Source organism: Lissotriton helveticus, chromosome 5_2 (assembly GCF_964261635.1).
Source record: "Lissotriton helveticus chromosome 5_2, aLisHel1.1, whole genome shotgun sequence".
Classification (NCBI taxonomy): Eukaryota; Metazoa; Chordata; class Amphibia; order Caudata; family Salamandridae; genus Lissotriton; species Lissotriton helveticus.
In genome coordinates, this window is record NC_136066.1 from 13,978,919 (window position 1) to 13,996,650 (window position 17,732).

The window sequence follows — 17,732 nt, forward strand, 5'->3', positions numbered from 1 at the left end:
CTCACAGGCATCACCAGTGAGCAGGCCTCTCTCCTGCACCCCTCACTGGCATCACCAGTGAGCAGGCCTCTCTCTCCTGCACCCCTCACTGGCATCACCAGTGAGGAGGCCTCTCTCCTGCACCCCTCACAGGCATCACCAGTGAGCAGGCCTCTCTCCTGCACCCCTCACAGGCATCACCAGTGAGCAGGCCTCTCTCCTGCACCCCTCACATGCAGCAGCCTCTCTCCTGCACCCCTCACAGGCATCACCAGTGAGCAGGCCTCTCTCCTGCACCCCTCACAGGCATCACCAGTGAGGAGGCCTCTCTCCTGCACCCCTCACAGGCATCACCAGTGAGCAGGCCTCTCTCCTGCACCCCTCACTGGCATCACCAGTGAGCAGGCCTCTCTCCTGCACCCCTCATAGGCATCACCAGTGAGCAGGCCTCTCTCCTGCACCCCTCACAGGCAGCAGCCTCTCTCCTGCACCCCTCACAGGCATCACCAGTGAGCAGGCCTCTCTCCTGCACCCCTCACTGGCATCACCAGTGAGCAGGCCTCTCCTGCACCCCTCACTGGCATCACCAGTGAGCAGGCCTCTCTCCTGCACCCCTCACAGGCATCACCAGTAAGCAGGCCTCTCTCCTGCACCCCTCACTGGCATCACCAGTGAGCAGGCCTCTCTCCTGCACCCCTCACTGGCATCACCAGTGAGCAGGCCTCCTCCTGCACCCCTCACAGGCATCACCAGTGAGCAGGCCTCTCTCCTGCACCCCTCACAGGCATCACCAGTGAGCAGGCCTCTCTCCTGCACCCCTCACAGGCATCACCAGTGAGCAGGCCTCTCTCTCCTGCACCCCTCACTGGCATCACCAGTGAGCAGGCCTCTCTCCTGCACCCCTCACAGGCATCACCAGTGAGCAAGCCTCTCTCCTGCACCCCTCACTGGCATCACCAGTGAGCAGGCCTCTCTCCTGCACCCCTCACAGGCATCACCAGTGAGCAGGCCTCTCTCCTGCACCCCTCACAGGCATCACCAGTGAGCAGGCCTCTCTCCTGCACCCCTCACAGGCATCACCAGTGAGGAGGCCTCTCTCCTGCACCCCTCACAGGCATCACCAGTGAGCAGGCCTCTCTCCTGCACCCCTCACAGGCATCACCAGTGAGCAGGCCTCTCTCCTGCACCCCTCACAGGCATCACCAGTGAGCAGGCCTCTCTCCTGCACCCCTCACTGGCATCACCAGTGAGCAGGCCTCTCTCTCCTGCACCCCTCACAGGCATCACCAGTGAGCAGGCCTCTCTCCTGCACCCCTCACTGCCATCACCAGTGAGGAGGCCTCTCTCCTGCACCCCTCACAGGCATCACCAGTGAGCAGGCCTCTCTCCTGCACCCCTCACTGGCATCACCAGTGAGCAGGCCTCCTCCTGCACCCCTCACTGGCATCACCAGTGAGCAGGCCTCTCTCCTGCACCCCTCACAGGCATCCCCGGTCAGCATTCCAGAATGCTCTTTCTTTGATGTCTGCTCGGATGTTGATGCCTTCGTGACATCATTCGCTGGAGGCCCCTTCATGAATGGTCCTGTGCAGCACACGGTAGGATTCACACCGCCTCATAATGTCAGATATTTATACTTTCCTCAGCTTCGTTCCTCGGGTTTTCTCGCCAGAAAGTGTCACTCACAGCCGTTGAAATGTCACTCATCGCCGTTGAAATGTCACTCATCGTCGTTGAAATGTCACTCGCAGCCATTGAAATGTCACTCGCAGCCGTTGAAATGTCACCCGTAGCCGTTGAAATGTCACTCGCAGCCATTGAAATGTCACTCGCAGCCGTTGAAATGTCACTCGCAGCCGTTATGTCACTCGCAGCCATTGAAATGTCACTTGCAGCCGTTGAAATGTCACTCGTAGCCATTGAAATGTCACTCGCAGCCGCTCGCAGCCATTGAAATGTCACTCATAGCCATTGAAATGTCACTCGCAGCCGCTCGCAGCCATTGAAATGTCACTCGCAGCCGTTGAAATGTCACTCGCAGCCGTTGAAATGTCACTCGTAGCCGTTGAAATGTCACTCGTCGCCGTTGAAATGTCACTCGCAAGCCGTTGAAATGTCACTCGTCGCCGTTATGTCACTCGCAGCTATTGAAATGTCACTCGCAGCCGTTGAAATGTCACTCGCAGCCGTTGAAATGTCACTCATATTTGCACTGAAATGATGACGTCACTCATTGAATCTGCAGCCTTGGCAGCTGTGGTGCAGTTTTCTGTTTTAATATATGAATCTTTTATGTCCAGGAAGGTGACAGCACTGCGCATGCGCAGCCGCACGCGCCGTCCGAGGGCAGAGGGAGCGTGAGGAGGGGGCGTGGTCTACAGAGGGGCGTGGCCTAAAGAGGGGCGTGGTCTTGAAAGCGAGTTTTGTCTGGAGAGGGTGTGGTTTGCGAGGGGTGTGGTCTTGAAAGAGGGTGTCCTCTCTAAGGCACCCCGGGGGCGCTTCCGAGTTGTGACCTCGGTTGCCCGGTGGACGGCATCACTCGTCCGTCGTTTGTGTTTACGGTCGAAGCGGCGCTTCTCTTCCCCTGTCGGCAGAAGACGCCAGCGAGTCCTTCCTCTCTTTCCACTCCTCCAATGAACAACTCACGCGCCGAATGGTTCCCCGGCTCGCGCCTCTCTCCTCTCGCACTCTGATTGGCTCCTGCGCTCGAGTCCGGAAGTGGAGCCGGCGCCATCAGCAGAGCTGTGGAGGAGACATGGTGAGTGGGGGTGAGGGGTGAGGGGCAGGAGAGGGAGGGAGGGGGGGGTAAGGGGCAGGAGAGGGAGGGAGGGGGGCGTGAGGGGCAGGAGAGGGAGGGAGGGGGGGCGTGGGGCAGGAGAGGGAGGGAGGGGGGGGCGTGGGGCAGGAAGAGGGAGGGAGGGGGGGCGTGGGGCAGGAGAGGGAGGGGGGGGGCGTGGGGCAGGAGAGGGAGGGAGGGGGGGCGTGGGGCAGGAGAGGGAGGGAGGGGGGGCGTGGGGCAGGAGAGGGAGGGAGGGAGGGAGGGAGGGGGGCAGGAGAGGGAGGGAGGGAGGGAGGGGGGGCGTGGGGCAGGAGAGGGAGGGGGGGGGCGTGGGGCAGGAGAGGGAGGGGGGGGGGGGAGGGGGGGCGTGGGGCAGGAGAGGGGGGGAGGGGGGGAGGGAGGGGGGGAGGGGGGGAGGGAGGGGGGGCGTGGGGCAGGAGAGGGAGGGAGGGGGGAGGGGGGGCGTGGGGCGGGGGAGGGGGGGCGTGGGGCAGGAGAGGGAGGGGGGGGGGCGTGGGGCAGGAGAGGGAGGGGGGGGGGCGTGGGGCAGGAGAGGGGAGGGGGGGGGGCGTGGGGCAGGAGAGGGAGGGGGGGGGGCGTGGGGCAGGAGAGGGAGGGAGGGGGGCGTGGGGCAGGAGAGGGAGGGAGGGGGGGGCGTGGGGCAGGAGAGGGAGGGAGGGGGGCGTGGGGCAGGAGAGGGAGGGGGGGGGGCGTGGGGCAGGAGAGGGAGGGAGGGTGGGGCAGGAGAGGGAGGGAGGGAGGGAGGGAGGGGGGGGCGTGGGGCAGGAGAGGGAGGGAGGGAGGGGGGGGCGTGGGGCAGGAGAGGGAGGGAGGGAGGGGGGGCGTGGGGCAGGAGAGGGAGGGAGGGGGCGTGGGGCAGGAGAGGGAGGGAGGGTGGGGCAGGAGAGGGAGGGAGGGGGGGAGGGGGGGCGTGGGGCAGGAGAGGGAGGGGGGGGGGCGTGGGGCAGGAGAGGGAGGGGGGGGGGCGTGGGGCAGGAGAGGGAGGGGGGGGGGCGTGGGGCAGGAGAGGGGGGGGGGGGCGTGGGGCAGGAGAGGGAGGGGGGGGGGCGTGGGCAGGAGAGGGAGGGGGGGGGGCGTGGGGCAGGAGAGGGAGGGGGGGGGGCGTGGGGCAGGAGAGGGAGGGGGGGGCGTGGGGCAGGAGAGGGAGGGAGGGGGGGGCGTGGGGCAGGAGAGGGAGGGAGGGGGGCGTGGGGCAGGAGAGGGAGGGAGGGGGGGCGTGGGGCAGGAGAGGGAGGGGGGGGGCGTGGGGCAGGAGAGGGAGGGGGGGGCGTGGGGCAGGAGAGGGAGGGGGGGGGCGTGGGGCAGGAGAGGGGGGGGGGGGCGTGGGGCAGGAGAGGGAGGGGGGGGGCGTGGGGCAGGAGAGGGAGGGGGGGGGCGTGGGGCAGGAAGAGGGAGGGGGGGGGGCGTGGGGCAGGAGAGGGAGGGGGGGGCGTGGGCAGGAGAGGGAGGGAGGGGGGGGCGTGGGGCAGGAGAGGGAGGGAGGGGGGGCGTGGGCAGGAGAGGGAGGGAGGGGGGCGTGGGGCAGGAGAGGGAGGGAGGGGGGCGTGGGGCAGGAGAGGGAGGGAGGGGGGCGTGGGGCAGGAGAGGGAGGGAGGGTGGGGCAGGAGAGGGAGGGAGGGGGGGAGGGGGGGCGTGGGGCAGGGGAGGGGGGGGGGCGTGGGGCAGGAGAGGAGGGAGGGGGGCGTGGGGCAGGAGAGGGAGGGGGGGGGCGTGGGGCAGGAGAGGGAGGGAGGGTGGGGCAGGAGAGGGAGGGAGGGGGGGCGTGGGGCAGGAGAGGGAGGGAGGGGGGGAGGGGGGGGCGTGGGGCAGGAGAGGGAGGGAGGGTGGGGCAGGAGAGGGAGGGGGGGGCGTGGGGCAGGAGAGGGAGGGGGGGGCGTGGGGCAGGAGAGGGGAGGAGGGGGGCGTGGGGCAGGAGAGGGAGGGAGGGGGGCGTGGGGCAGGAGAGGGAGGGAGGGGGGGCGTGGGGCAGGAGAGGGAGGGGGGGGGCGTGTGGGGCAGGAGAGGGAGGGGGGGGCGTGGGGCAGGAGAGGGAGGGGGGGCGTGGGGCAGGAGAGGGAGGGGGCGTGGGGCAGGAGAGGGAGGGGGGCGTGGGGCAGGAGAGGGAGGGAGGGGGGGGCGTGGGGCAGGAGAGGGAGGGGGGGGCGTGGGGCAGGAGAGGGAGGGAGGGGGCGTGGGGCAGGAGAGGGAGGGAGGGAGGGGGGGCGTGGGGCAGGAGAGGGAGGGAGGGGGCGTGGGGCAGGAGAGGGAGGGGGGGGGCGTGGGGCAGGAGAGGGAGGGAGGGGGGCGTGGGGCAGGAGAGGGAGGGAGGGGGGCGTGGGGCAGGAGAGGGAGGGAGGGTGGGGCAGGAGAGGGAGGGGGGGAGGGGGGGCGTGGGGCAGGAGAGGGAGGGGGGGGGCGTGGGGCAGGAGAGGGAGGGAGGGTGGGGCAGGAGAGGGAGGGAGGGAGGGGGGCGTGGGGCAGGAGAGGGAGGGAGGGGGGGCGTGGGGCAGGAGAGGGAGGGAGGGGGGCGTGGGGCAGGAGAGGGAGGGAGGGTGGGGCAGGAGAGGGGGGGAGGGGGGCGTGGGGCAGGAGAGGGAAGGGGGGGGGCGTGGGGCAGGAGAGGGAGGGGGGGGCGTGGGGCAGGAGAGGGAGGGAGGGTGGGGCAGGAGAGGGAGGAGGGGGGGCGTGGGGCAGGAGAGGGAGGGGGGGAGGGGGGGCGTGGGGCAGGAGAGGGAGGGAGGGTGGGGCAGGAGAGGGAGGGGGGGGGCGTGGGGCAGGAGAGGGAGGGGGGGGGCGTGGGGCAGGAGAGGGAGGGAGGGGGGCGTGGGGCAGGAGAGGGAGGGGGGGGCGTGGGGCAGGAGAGGGAGGGGGGGGGCGTGGGGCAGGAGAGGGAGGGGGGCGTGGGGCAGGAGAGGGAGGGGGGGGCGTGGGGCAGGAGAGGGAGGGGGGGGCGTGGGGCAGGAGAGGGAGGGAGGGGGGCGTGGGCAGGAGAGGGAGGGGGGCGTGGGGCAGGAGAGGGAGGGAGGGTGGGGCAGGAGAGGGAGGGAGGGGGGGCGTGGGGCAGGAGAGGGAGGGAGGGGGGGCGTGGGGCAGGAGAGGGAGGGGGGGCGTGGGGCAGGAGAGGGAGGGAGGGGGGGCGTGGGGCAGGAGAGGGAGGGAGGGGGGGCGTGGGGCAGGAGAGGGAGGGAGGGGGCGTGGGGCAGGAGCGGGAGGGAGGGGGGGCGTGGGGCAGGAGCGGGAGGGAGGGGGGGCATGGGGCAGGAGCGGGAGGGGGGGCGTGGGGCAGGAGAGGGAGGGAGGGGGGCGTGGGGCAGGAGCGGGAGGGAGGGGGGGCGTGGGGCAAGGGAGGGAGGGGGGCGTGGGGCAGGAGAGGGAGGGAGGGGGGGCGTGGGGCAGGAGAGGGAGGAGGGGGGGCGTGGGGCAGGAGAGGGAGGGAGGGGGGGCGTGGGGCAGGAGCGGGAGGGAGGGGGGGCGTGGGGCAGGAGAGGGAGGGAGGGGGGCGTGGGGCAGGAGAGGGAGGGAGGGGGGGCGTGGGGCAGGAGAGGGAGGGAGGGGGGGCGTGGGGCAGGAGCGGGAGGGAGGGGGGCGTGGGGCAGGAGAGGGAGGGGGGGCATGGGGCAGGAGAGGGAGGGGGCAGGAGAGGGAGGGAGGGGGGGCGTGGGGCAGAGAGAGGGGGGCATGGGGGAGGAGGGGGTATCGTGAGGTGCAGATTAGAAAGGGACAGCAGTGAGGGGGCAGGAGAGAGGGGGGCAGGAGAGAGGGGACAGCAGTGAGGGGGCAGGAGAGAGAGGGGCAGGGGAGAGGGGGCAGGAGTGAGGGGGCAGGAGAGAGGGGGCAGGAGAGAGGGGGGCAGGAGAGAGGGGACAGCAGTGAGGGGGCAGGAGAGAGGGCAGGAGAGAGAGGGGCAGGAGAGAGGGGGCAGGAGAGAGGGGGCAGGAGAGAGGGGGCAGGAGGGAGGGGGCAGGAGAGAGGGGGCAGGAGAGAGGGGGCAGGAGGGAGGGGGCATGGTTTTATTTATGTGTCGGATGCTTCACAATAGGAACAGAACGGATACATGAGAACAAAATACAAAAGCAAACGTTACATTGAATGAAGCAATAATGACAATCGTGAGCAAACAAAATACAAGAGGAGCAAACGGTGCATTACAGGAGGAGAAAGTGACAAGTGTGCAGGTTACAAAAGAAAACAAAGTACAAGTAGAGGTAAAATACTGCAATATATGGAGGACACTCAGGTACAAGAACAAACGTTACGTAGGCAGTGGTGGCACTTGTGCAAGTATCGAAAATAAACAAATGTAAGAGGTAGAAAACAGTGTGTTACAAGAGAAAGTGACGGATGCAAGTTACACATGAGTACCAAACACAGGAAGAAAGATAATACCGCAATAAATGACAGACTCTCAAACCACAAGAACACACTGGAAAGACACTTCCATAGTCATGTAAAGTGGATTATTCTATAATGGGTGGTCTTCCTTCAGATAATAGAGAGGGCGTGAATTAACTTTGGAAGTGTCTTTGAAGGAGGAGAACTTTGAGGTCCCTTTTGAAGGCCTGGGGGGAGGTGGTGGTCCGGAGCTTTGAGGTCAGTTTTGAAGGCCTGTGGGGAGGTGGTGGTCCGGAGCTTTGAGGTCAGTTTTGAAGGTCTGGGAGGAGGCGGTGGTCCGGAGCTTTGAGGTCCGTTTTGAAGGCCTGGGAGGAGGTGGTGGTCCGGAGCTTTGAGGTCAGTTTTGAAGGTCTGGGAGGAGGTGGTGGTCCGGAGCTTTGAGGTCAGTTTTGAAGGCCTGGGAGGAGGCGGTGGTCCGGAGCTTTGAGGTCAGTTTTGAAGGCCTGGGAGGAGGCGGTGGTCCGGAGCTTTGAGGTCAGTTTTGAAGGCCTGGGGGGAGGCGGTGGTCCGGAGCTGTGAGGTCAGTTTTGAAGGCCTGGGGGGAGGAGGTGGTCCGGAGCTTTGAGGTCAGTTTTGAAGGCCTGGGAGGAGGCGGTGGTCCGGAGCTTTGAGGTCAGTTTTGAAGGCCTGGGGGGAGGAGGTGGTCCGGAGCTTTGAGGTCAGTTTTGAAGGCCTGGGGGGAGGAGGTGGTCCGGAGCTTTGAGGTCAGTTTTGAAGGCCTGGGAGGAGGCGGTGGTCCGGAGCTCTGAGGTCAGTTTTGAAGGCCTGGGAGGAGGTGGTGGTCTGGAGCTTTGAGGTCAGTTTTGAAGGCCTGGGGGGAGGAGGTGGTCCGGAGCTTTGAGGTCCGTTTTGAAGGCCTGGGAGGAGGTGGTGGTCCGGAGCTTTGAGGTCCGCTTTGAAGGCCTGGGAGGAGGTGGTGGTCCGGAGCTTTGAGGTCAGTTTTGAAGGCCTGGGGGGGAGGAGGTGGTCCGGAGCTTTGAGGTCCGTTTTGAAGGCCTGGGAGGAGGTGGTGGTCCAGAGCTTTGAGGTCAGTTTTGAAGGCCCGGGAGGAGGTGGTGGTCCGGAGCTTTGAGGTCTGTTTTGAAGGCCTGGAAGGAGGTGGTGGTCCGGAGCTTTGAGGTCCGTTTTGAAGGCCTGGGAGGAGGTGGTGGTCCGGAGCTGAGGCGGAAGTGAGTTCCAGATTCTCACCGCGTTGCCTGAAAAGGATCGGGCCATCGTTCTTTCCTTCTTGAAAGTGGGAGTTCGAAGCAGAAGATTTTCCGCATTACGTGATGGTCTAGAGCCTCCAAAGAGTTTCAGTTTATTTGCCAGGTAGCGAGGAGAGGAGGAGTGCAAGGCTTTGTGGTTGATACAGGCAGTCTTGTAGATAGCTCTAGCCCCGATTGGAAGCCAGCGGAGTGTGGATAACATCGGTGTGATGTGGTCGCTTCTTTTGGCCCCATAAATGAAACGAGCTGCTGAATGGAAAACAGATTTAAGGGGGGACAGGTGGGATTTGGGGAGGCCAGTAAGAAGAGAATTGCCGTAGTCAAGTCTGGAGAGGACCAGCGATTGCACCAGGGTTATAAGGTCCTGCTCTGGGAAGAAGCGACGGATCCCCCAAAGAAGGCGCAGATGGTATCGAGCAGACTTTGCAATGGAATGGTAGAGGGAGGAGAGAGCAGGTGAGGAGGAGGGGGAGGGAGAGTGGCATGGTAAGATGAGGACGAGAGGAGGGGGTCAGGAGAGAGAGGATGAGACCTGGTGAGGTTCGGAGTAGATGAGAGGAGGGAGTGAGCAGGCGAGAGGGGTCAGGAGAGGGGTAGGAGGTGGAGGGGTTCAGGATAGGCAGGAGGGGGCATGGTGTAGTGTGGTACAGGAGAGGGAGGAGGGGGAAGGAAAGAGGCATGGTAAGGGGTGGGTGAGGGAGAAGGGTGATCAGGAGAGAGGAGAAGAGGGGCAGGTGGGAGGAGGGTGGGTAGGAGCACGAGGAGGGAGGCACAGTAAGGGGCAGGAGAGGGAGGAGGGACTCGGGAGATGGAGGAGTGGGGCAGGAGAGAGAGGAGGATTATTTATTTATTTATGCATTTTTATATAGCGCTGACTTTACCCGAAGGTGTCAGAGCGCTTCACAATAGGAACAGAAAATTACAAGTGAACAAATTACAAAAGCAAACGTTACATTACATGAGGCAAAAGTGACAAAGTGACAATCGTGAGCCAACAAAATACAAGAGGTAGCAAACGGTGCATTACAGGAGAAAAAGTGACATGTGTGCAGGTTAAAAAAGCGTCAATAAATGGAGGACACTCAAACACAAAAACAAACATTACGTAGGCAATGGTGGCAAGAGAAAAGTGACGTGTGCATGTTATAAACGAGTGCCAAACATAGGGCGAAGGATAATACTGCAATAAATGGCAGACTCTCACACCACAAGAACACACTGGGAAGGCACTTCCATAGTCCTGGAAAGAAGAATTTTCTATAATGGAAGGTCTTCCTTCAGGTAAAAGAGAGGGCATGAATTAAGTTTGGAGGTGTCTTTCAAGGAGGAGAACTTTGAGGTCCGTTTTGAAGGCCTGGGAGGAGGTGGTGGTCCGGAGCTGGGGCGGAAGTGAGTTCCAGATTCTCACTGCGCTGCCTGAAAAGGATTGGGCCATCGATCTTTCCTTCTTGAAAGTGGGCGGTTCAAGAAGTAGATTTTCCGCATTTCGTGATGGTCTAGAGCCTCCCGAGAGTTTCAGTTTATTCGCCAGGTAGCGAGGAGAGGAGGAGTGCAAGGCTTTGTGGGTAATGCAGGCAGTCTTGTAGATAGATCTCGCCTCGATGGGAAGCCAGCGGAGGGTGGATAACATGGGTGTGATGTGGTCGCTTCTTTTGGCCCTATAAATAAAACAAGCTGCTGAATGGAGAACAGACTTGATGGGGGACAGGTGGGATTTGGGGAGGTCAGTAAGAAGAGAAAATCAATAGTCCAGCCTGGAGAGGACCAGCGATTGGACCAGAGTTTTAAGGTCATGTTCCGGGAAGAAGCGACGAATCCCCCAAAGAAGGCGCAGTTGGTATCAAGCAGACTTTGCAATTGAATTAATGTGGGAGAGTAGATTGAGTTTTGTGTCGAGGATGACACCAAGGGATTTTGCGCTGTCGACTATGATGGGTTTATTGTTCAGTAGATTCATCTGGTCCATCCATGATTGAACCAGGGGAGGAGAAAGTGAGGAGGAGAGGAGGAGGAATTCAGTTTTGGAGGGATTTAGAATCAGTTGATGTATAGACATCCAGTTTTGAATGGAGTCCAAAGTAGAGCTTAGGACGGAGAGATCATGAGAGGAGGCAACCTTGAGGTAGATTGGAGTGTCGTCTGCGTAGAGATGATAGTGTACCCTAGATTTACTTAGAAGATTTCCCAGTGGTTCCAAATAAAGATTGAACAATGTGGGTGCAAGTATAGAGCCTTGAGGAACACCTTGACCCACCGCCAAAGGAGATGAAGGACTGTCCGCTATTTTGATTATTTGGGATCTATCAGAGAGGAAGGAAGCAAACCATTTGAGCACAGTGCCCTCCATTCCCATTCTCTGTTGAAGAGTGTTGAGGAGGGTGTTGTGATTGACAGTGTCAGAGGCTGCAGAGAGGTCAAGGAGAATTAGAAGACAAGACCCCTCCCCCCGCGAATCGAGTATCCGCAGCGCGTCATCAATCACTTGCAGCAGGGCGGTTTCAGTGCTGCAGTTTTGGATGAAGCCAGACAGAAAATTGTCAAGAAGATCATTGTCCTTGATATGACGAGAGAGTTGTTTCGCAACACATCTTTCTGTGATCTTTGCAAGAAAGGGTAGGTTAGTGATGGGGCGGAAGTTGTTGAGGTCATTCGCATAAGCAGTGGGTTTTTTAAGCAGAGGGGTGACCTGCCCAGTTTTGAAGGGAACATGAAGGGAGCCTTGACAGAGGGAGAGGTTGACCAGAGTGGTCCAATAGGGAAGAGAATGGGTATAGATGGCAATGGCACTAGGGATGGGGTCAAGAGAATGGTTGGAGGGCTTTGTTTCGAGGATGCACTTGAGGAGGTCATCTTCAGAGATGGGGTTGAAGTTCTGCCAAATGGCTAGTGATTTGCGCTCCTCTGGAGGGGTAGGATGAATGACCTGATCCACAAGTGATTTCACTTTTTCGTCAAAGAATACAGCGAAATCCGCAGCTTTCTTTGTAGAATCCTCCAACTTGAAGGTTGGGCTAGAGCAGTTAGTATTCTTGATGAGATGAAATAGTTTTTTGGGTCTATTTTTGGCTGAGTCAAGGAGGGTTCTGAAGTGTGATGCTTTCCCAAGGAAGATGTGCTTGTGGTACTTGGATCTTGCTGAACGAAGCATGGCCAAGTTATCGGTGGAGGGTGCTTGCCTCCATTGTTTCTCCAGGCGTCTTAGGTGCTTCCTTTCTTCATATAGGGATTTGCTGAACCAAGGTGCTGAGGGAATGGGCCTTTTCTTTTTGCTTTGGAGAGGAGCGACGTTATTGATTTCGACTGCAAGGACTGAGAGGCATTGGGAGTTGAGATCGTCAACATCTAGGTTCGGGTCTAGCCTTGGAAGTGACAGCAAAGCGGATTCACAGAGGGAAACTGTGTCATTATTGTTAGTGTCATGGAACCAGGAGGTAGCCCTCTTAGGTTGGCCAAGAGTTATAGAGTGAGCTAGGTGAAGAGAGAATGGGATGAGGAGGTGGTCAGACCAGTCTACGTGAATAGGTATAGGGATAGAAAGCATGCCTGCTTTAGAAATAACAAGGTCCAGGATTGATCCCTTAGAGTGTGTTGATTCTGTGCAGTGTTGGATAAGATCGTTTGTAGAGAGGAAGGTGGCCAGCAAGTTTGCGGAAGAGTCTTGCAGAGAGCCCCAGTGGAGATTGAAGTCACCCACGAAGGTTTGATTGTCACTTTGCGAGTATTGGTCGCAGATGAAGTCAGTGAGTTACTCCATAAACGAAGGGCCGCTGCCAGGTGGGTGGTAAATGACATGGAATCTGAGGGGTGAGCGGTGGTGTAGTTGAAGCTCAAGAGATAGACATTCAAAAGTGCGGAAGGCGGTGATGGGAGATGCCTTAAGTTGAAGGGAGTTTCTAAAGATGACTGCAACACCTCCCCCAACTTTGATAGATCTTTCATTCCTAAAAATAGAATAGCCTGTGGGTAATAGGAGATCAAACATAGAGTGAGAGGTATCTTTGAACCAGGTCTCTGTTAGGCAGAACATGTCAATATTGTGAAGGGTGATGGTATCAGAGATATCGAGTTTGTGTTTTATTGCAGATCTGCAGTTGTGGAGCAGACAGCGCAGCTCTGTCGAGACTGTTTTGGTGACGGGGGCACTTGGGCTAAGAAGGGTGATAAGGATATTGTACCTATACGGGGGTGCACGTGAGGGTTTAGGTGGATGCTTGGTTCTGACAGAAGAGATGGTCGGAATAGTGTAGACAGTTAGGTTACTCGGAGATGCAAGTTGAAGAAAGGTGGCGTTCAAGGGCTTGTGTGAGTGAACGATGTTTGCAGACGACAGATTATGCTCGGCTATGATGGGGTGAGGGGGCGAGGTGCATCTCGAGGGAAGGTGAGAGTTTTCCAAAGGAGTTGAGGTGAGTGGGAAAGTGGAAATCTTTGAGCTTAAAAGTGAAATGGAAGCTACAAGCTGGGAGATGGAGGTGATAAGAGAGTCTAGCTTATTTTCAAGAGAGAGTAGGGCAGAGCACGGAAGGTTGGGTGTCTCGATGGCAAAAGGAGAGGGTGAAATTGGTGGTGGAAGGCAGGGAGTGGTCGGGGGACAGGAGGAGAGTTTGGGTATAGGGTTCATAGGTGGGGAAATGTGGAGGTTGAGAGCGGGGGTTGGTGCATCAGAGGTGAAGGGAGAGTTGTCTTTGTTGGCGTTGCACGAAGGAATTAAGGACATATTTAGGGGGAGATGGGTGCGGATAAAGGCGGTGGGGTAGAAGGAGAGGGGAGGACTGTGAGGTGTCATTGGAGTGTAGGAGGTTTGGGAGGAAAAGAGGGGAGGTGGTTGGAGAGGTCCTGTTGGCTAGGAGAGGTGGCTGTGAGGGAACGTGCATCTGGCAGAATGAGGGGGGTTGGGAGAAGGGCAAGTTGAAGAAAGGAAATGGTTCTGCTGGGCCAGATGGAGGGAGATGGAAAAGGTTACCAAGGGGGAAAAGGGGGCAGCACAGCATTGCTGGCAGAGTGGGGGGATGGAGAGAGATGCAATGGGATTGTGGAGAAATCGGGGTAAGTAGCGAGGGGACGAGGGGGTAGAGAAGAGGGGGAGAGGGAGGAATGAGGGGAGCATACGGAAAGTTAGCTGGGAGAGGAGGTTGGAGGAGGGGTGGACTAAAAAAGGGAGTAGCAGGTAGGAATAGGGGGGAGGAGATGAGATTGGAGTACCGGGACGGTGCAGATTGGACGAGGAGCGTATTAGCTAATGGTAAGGTGTTGGGTTAAGGAATAGCCAAACTCCACAGGGGCGAAGATAAATACCCCTAACTTCCAAAATGCGGCACCCAGAGTGGGCTGTGAAACACACACTCTTAGGAACTGCTCTCCAAAAGTATGGGGGAATTAAAACCAAGGAGTGTCCACCACTCTCCCCATGGTTTGCAGCCATTATCCCGCATTTTTTATCCCGCGGACTTTCAGTCCGCATACCATTTTCCGGCAAGGTCATTGACCTCGCATACCATCATCCCTCTTTTTTTCAAAACACATGTGCATTTATCACGCATGCCTTTACAACGAATTACTTTGTAAAGGCATGTATGGTAAATGCATTTGCGTTGTGAAAACCACGATGACGAGAGAGGTGAGTGGGTTTGGGTTAATTTTTTCGTCGTGCTGGGTTAGTGATTGTGTAGTGTAGTGTTGTGTTAGTGTAGTGTAGAGTTGTGGTGGTTGTTTAGTGTAGGGTCGTGCTGGGGGTAGTGTGTTAGGGTTTAGGGTAGTGTTGTAGTGTTTGCGTAGTGTAGGGTCATGCTGGGGGTAGTGTGTTAGGGTTTAGGGTAGTGTTGTAGTGTTTGCGTAGTGTAGGGTCATGCTGGGGTGTATTGTTTTAGGGTTTAGGGTAATATTGTAGTGTTTGTGTAGGGTCATGCTGGGGGTAGTGTATTAAGGTAGTGTTGTAGTGTTTGTTTAGGGAAGTAAAGTGCTTTGTGGTAGTGGGGGGTCGTGCTGGGTAGTGTAAATGTTGGAAAAGGACTGTGTGTTAAAGGTGGGTGGTGCAGGGGTACTGCATTAGAGTGTAGTGTAGGGTAGGGTACTCTTACTTACCTTTAGAACTTTTACAACAAGTATATCTTTAACATGCATGCATTTTCGTTGTAATGGCATGTGTGCTAAAGGCATATTCGTTTTAAAAGTTTTCGTTCTCTTATTTTGCGGACTAATAGTACTTGCGGTATTATATTTGCGGGATGATGGTATGTGGGCTGTTTGTCTGCGGTCTGACATCATATATTCCTCCCCATACGTGGTAGAATGGTGATGATGAAAATTAGGTCAGCCAGGAACAGGTGCTGTAAGGAAAAGACAATAACAACACAACGTTCTATATATACTCTAACTCTTTTTTAGGTCGAGCTGACGTTAGCATTCATGCGAAGCATGAATGCTGTCAGCTCGACAACTAATGTGATCCGTTTTTAGGAGAGTGGACACCAAAGTGTTACGAGCGTTTTCAGTGCCGGATTTCACCTCGGGAGCGCGCAGCATTGTCTGCAGTGGCAGTGTCAGTTTCGCTTTTTTATTACTTTCGTTTTTCCCGAGGCTGGCTGAGGCTGGCTTGGAATGAACAGGCTTGCCCCCGCGCATGCGCAGAGTAACTCACAGCCCTTGTTTATATTTGTTTTAGTTCCGTGATGCTCCGATCTTTGCCCCTTCCGAGTGGAGCTTCCGAGTGGAGCTTCCGAGTGGAGCTTCAGAGTGGAGCTTCAGAGTGGAGCTTCAGAGTGCAGAGTGGAGCTTCAGAGTGGAGCTTCAGAGTGCAGAGTGGAGCTTCAGAGTGGAGCTTCAGAGTGGAGCTTCAGAGTGGAGCTTCAGAGTGGAGCTTCAGAGTGGAGCTTCAGAGTGGAGCTTCAGAGTGGAGCTTCAGAGTGCAGAGTGGAGCTTCAGAGTGGAGCTTCAGAGTGGAGCTTCAGAGTGGAGCTTCAGAGTGGAGCTTCAGAGTGGAGCTTCAGAGTGGAGCTTCAGAGTGGAGCTTCAGAGTGGAGCTTCAGAGTGGAGCTTCAGAGTGCAGAGTGGAGCTTCAGAGTGCAGAGTGGAGCTTCAGAGTGGAGCTTCAGAGTGGAGCTTCAGAGTGGAGCTTCAGAGTGGAGCTTCAGAGTGGAGCTTCAGAGTGGAGCTTCAGAGTGCAGAGTGGAGCTTCAGAGTGGAGCTTCAGAGTGGAGCTTCAGAGTGGAGCTTCAGAGTGGAGCTTCAGAGTGCAGAGTGGAGCTTCAGAGTGGAGCTTCAGAGTGGAGCTTCAGAGTGGAGCTTCAGAGTGGAGCTTCAGAGTGGAGCTTCAGAGTGGAGCTTCAGAGTGGAGCTTCAGAGTGGAGCTTCAGAGTGCAGAGTGGAGCTTCAGAGTGGAGCTTCAGAGTGGAGCTTCAGAGTGGAGCTTCAGAGTGGAGCTTCAGAGTGGAGCTTCAGAGTGCAGAGTGGAGCTTCAGAGTGGAGCTTCAGAGTGGAGCTTCAGAGTGGAGCTTCAGAGTGGAGCTTCAGAGTGGAGCTTCAGAGTGGAGCTTCAGAGTGGAGCTTCAGAGTGGAGCTTCAGAGTGCAGAGTGGAGCTTCAGAGTGGAGCTTCAGAGTGGAGCTTCAGAGTGGAGCTTCAGAGTGGAGCTTCAGAGTGGAGCTTCAGAGTGGAGCTTCAGAGTGCAGAGTGGAGCTTCAGAGTGGAGCTTCAGAGTGCAGAGTGGAGCTTCAGAGTGGAGCTTCAGAGTGCAGAGTGGAGCTTCAGAGTGGAGCTTCAGAGTGGAGCTTCAGAGTGGAGCTTCAGAGTGGAGCTTCAGAGTGGAGCTTCAGAGTGGAGCTTCAGAGTGGAGCTTCAGAGTGGAGCTTCAGAGTGGAGCTTCAGAGTGGAGCTTCAGAGTGGAGCTTCAGAGTGGAGCTTCGGAGTGCAGAGTGCAGATTCGGAGTGGAGCTTCAGAGTGGAGTGGAGCTTCAGAGTGGAGCTTCAGAGTGGAGCTTCAGAGTGGAGAGTGGAGATTCAGAGTGGAGAGTGGAGCTTCAGAGTGGAGCTTCAGAGTGGAGCTTCAGAGTGGAGCTTCAGAGTGGAGCTTCAGAGTGGAGCTTCAGAGTGGAGCTTCAGAGTGGAGATTCAGAGTGCAGATTCAGAGTGCAGATTCAGAGTGCAGATTCGGAGTGGAGCTTCGGAGTGGAGCTTCGGAGTGGAGCTGAGCTTCAGAGTGGAGCTTCAGAGTGCAGAGTGGAGCTTCAGAGTGGAGCTTCAGAGTGCAGAGTGGAGCTTCAGAGTGGAGCTTCAGAGTGCAGAGTGGAGCTTCAGAGTGGAGCTTCAGAGTGCAGAGTGGAGCTTCAGAGTGGAGCTTCAGAGTGGAGCTTCAGAGTGGAGCTTCAGAGTGGAGCTTCAGAGTGGAGCTTCAGAGCGGAGCTTCAGAGTGCAGAGTGGAGCTTCAGAGTGGAGCTTCAGAGTGGAGCTTCAGAGTGGAGCTTCAGAGTGGAGCTTCAGAGTGGAGCTTCAGAGTGGAGCTTCAGAGTGCAGATTCAGAGTGCAGATTCAGAGTGGAGCTTCAGAGTGGAGCTTCGGAGTGGAGCTTCGGAGTGGAGCTTCAGAGTGGAGTGGAGCTTCAGAGTGGAGCTTCAGAGTGCAGAGTGGAGCTTCAGAGTGGAGCTTCAGAGTGCAGAGTGGAGCTTCAGAGTGGAGCTTCAGAGTGCAGAGTGGAGCTTCAGAGTGGAGCTTCAGAGTGGAGCTTCAGAGTGGAGCTTCAGAGTGGAGCTTCAGAGTGGAGCTTCAGAGTGGAGCTTCAGAGTGCAGAGTGGAGCTTCAGAGTGGAGCTTCAGAGTGCAGAGTGGAGCTTCAGAGTGGAGCTTCAGAGTGCAGAGTGGAGCTTCAGAGTGGAGCTTCAGAGTGCAGAGTGGAGCTTCAGAGTGGAGCTTCAGAGTGCAGAGTGGAGCTTCAGAGTGGAGCTTCAGAGTGGAGCTTCAGAGTGGAGCTTCAGAGTGGAGCTTCAGAGTGGAGCTTCGGAGTGCAGAGTGGAGCTTCAGAGTGGAGCTTCAGAGTGGAGCTTCAGAGTGGAGCTTCAGAGTGGAGCTTCAGAGTGGAGCTTCAGAGTGGAGCTTCAGAGTGGAGCTTCGGAGTGCAGAGTGCAGATTCGGAGTGGAGCTTCAGAGTGGAGTGGAGCTTCAGAGTGGAGCTTCAGAGTGGAGCTTCAGAGTGGAGAGTGGAGATTCAGAGTGGAGATTCAGAGTGGAGAGTGGAGCTTCAGAGTGGAGCTTCAGAGTGGAGCTTCAGAGTGGAGCTTCAGAGTGGAGCTTCAGAGTGGAGCTTCAGAGTGGAGCTTCAGAGTGGAGCTTCAGAGTGGAGCTTCAGAGTGGAGCTTCAGAGTGGAGCTTCAGAGTGGAGCTTCAG

The 17,732-nt window shown here is 58.2% G+C and overlaps 1 protein-coding gene across 1 annotated transcript in view; it reads left to right on the forward strand.

Annotated features, from left to right (window-relative positions):
- The first annotated feature begins 2,627 nt into the window (after positions 1–2,627).
- DPM2 (dolichyl-phosphate mannosyltransferase subunit 2, regulatory) overlaps positions 2,628–17,732 on the forward strand; it is a 95,141-nt gene continuing 80,036 nt past the window's right edge. The window contains exon 1 of the mRNA XM_078646673.1: positions 2,628–2,737. Coding sequence (XP_078502799.1) covers positions 2,633–2,737 — 105 coding nt within the window. The 5' untranslated portion in view covers positions 2,628–2,632. The remainder of the gene's footprint in view (positions 2,738–17,732) is intronic.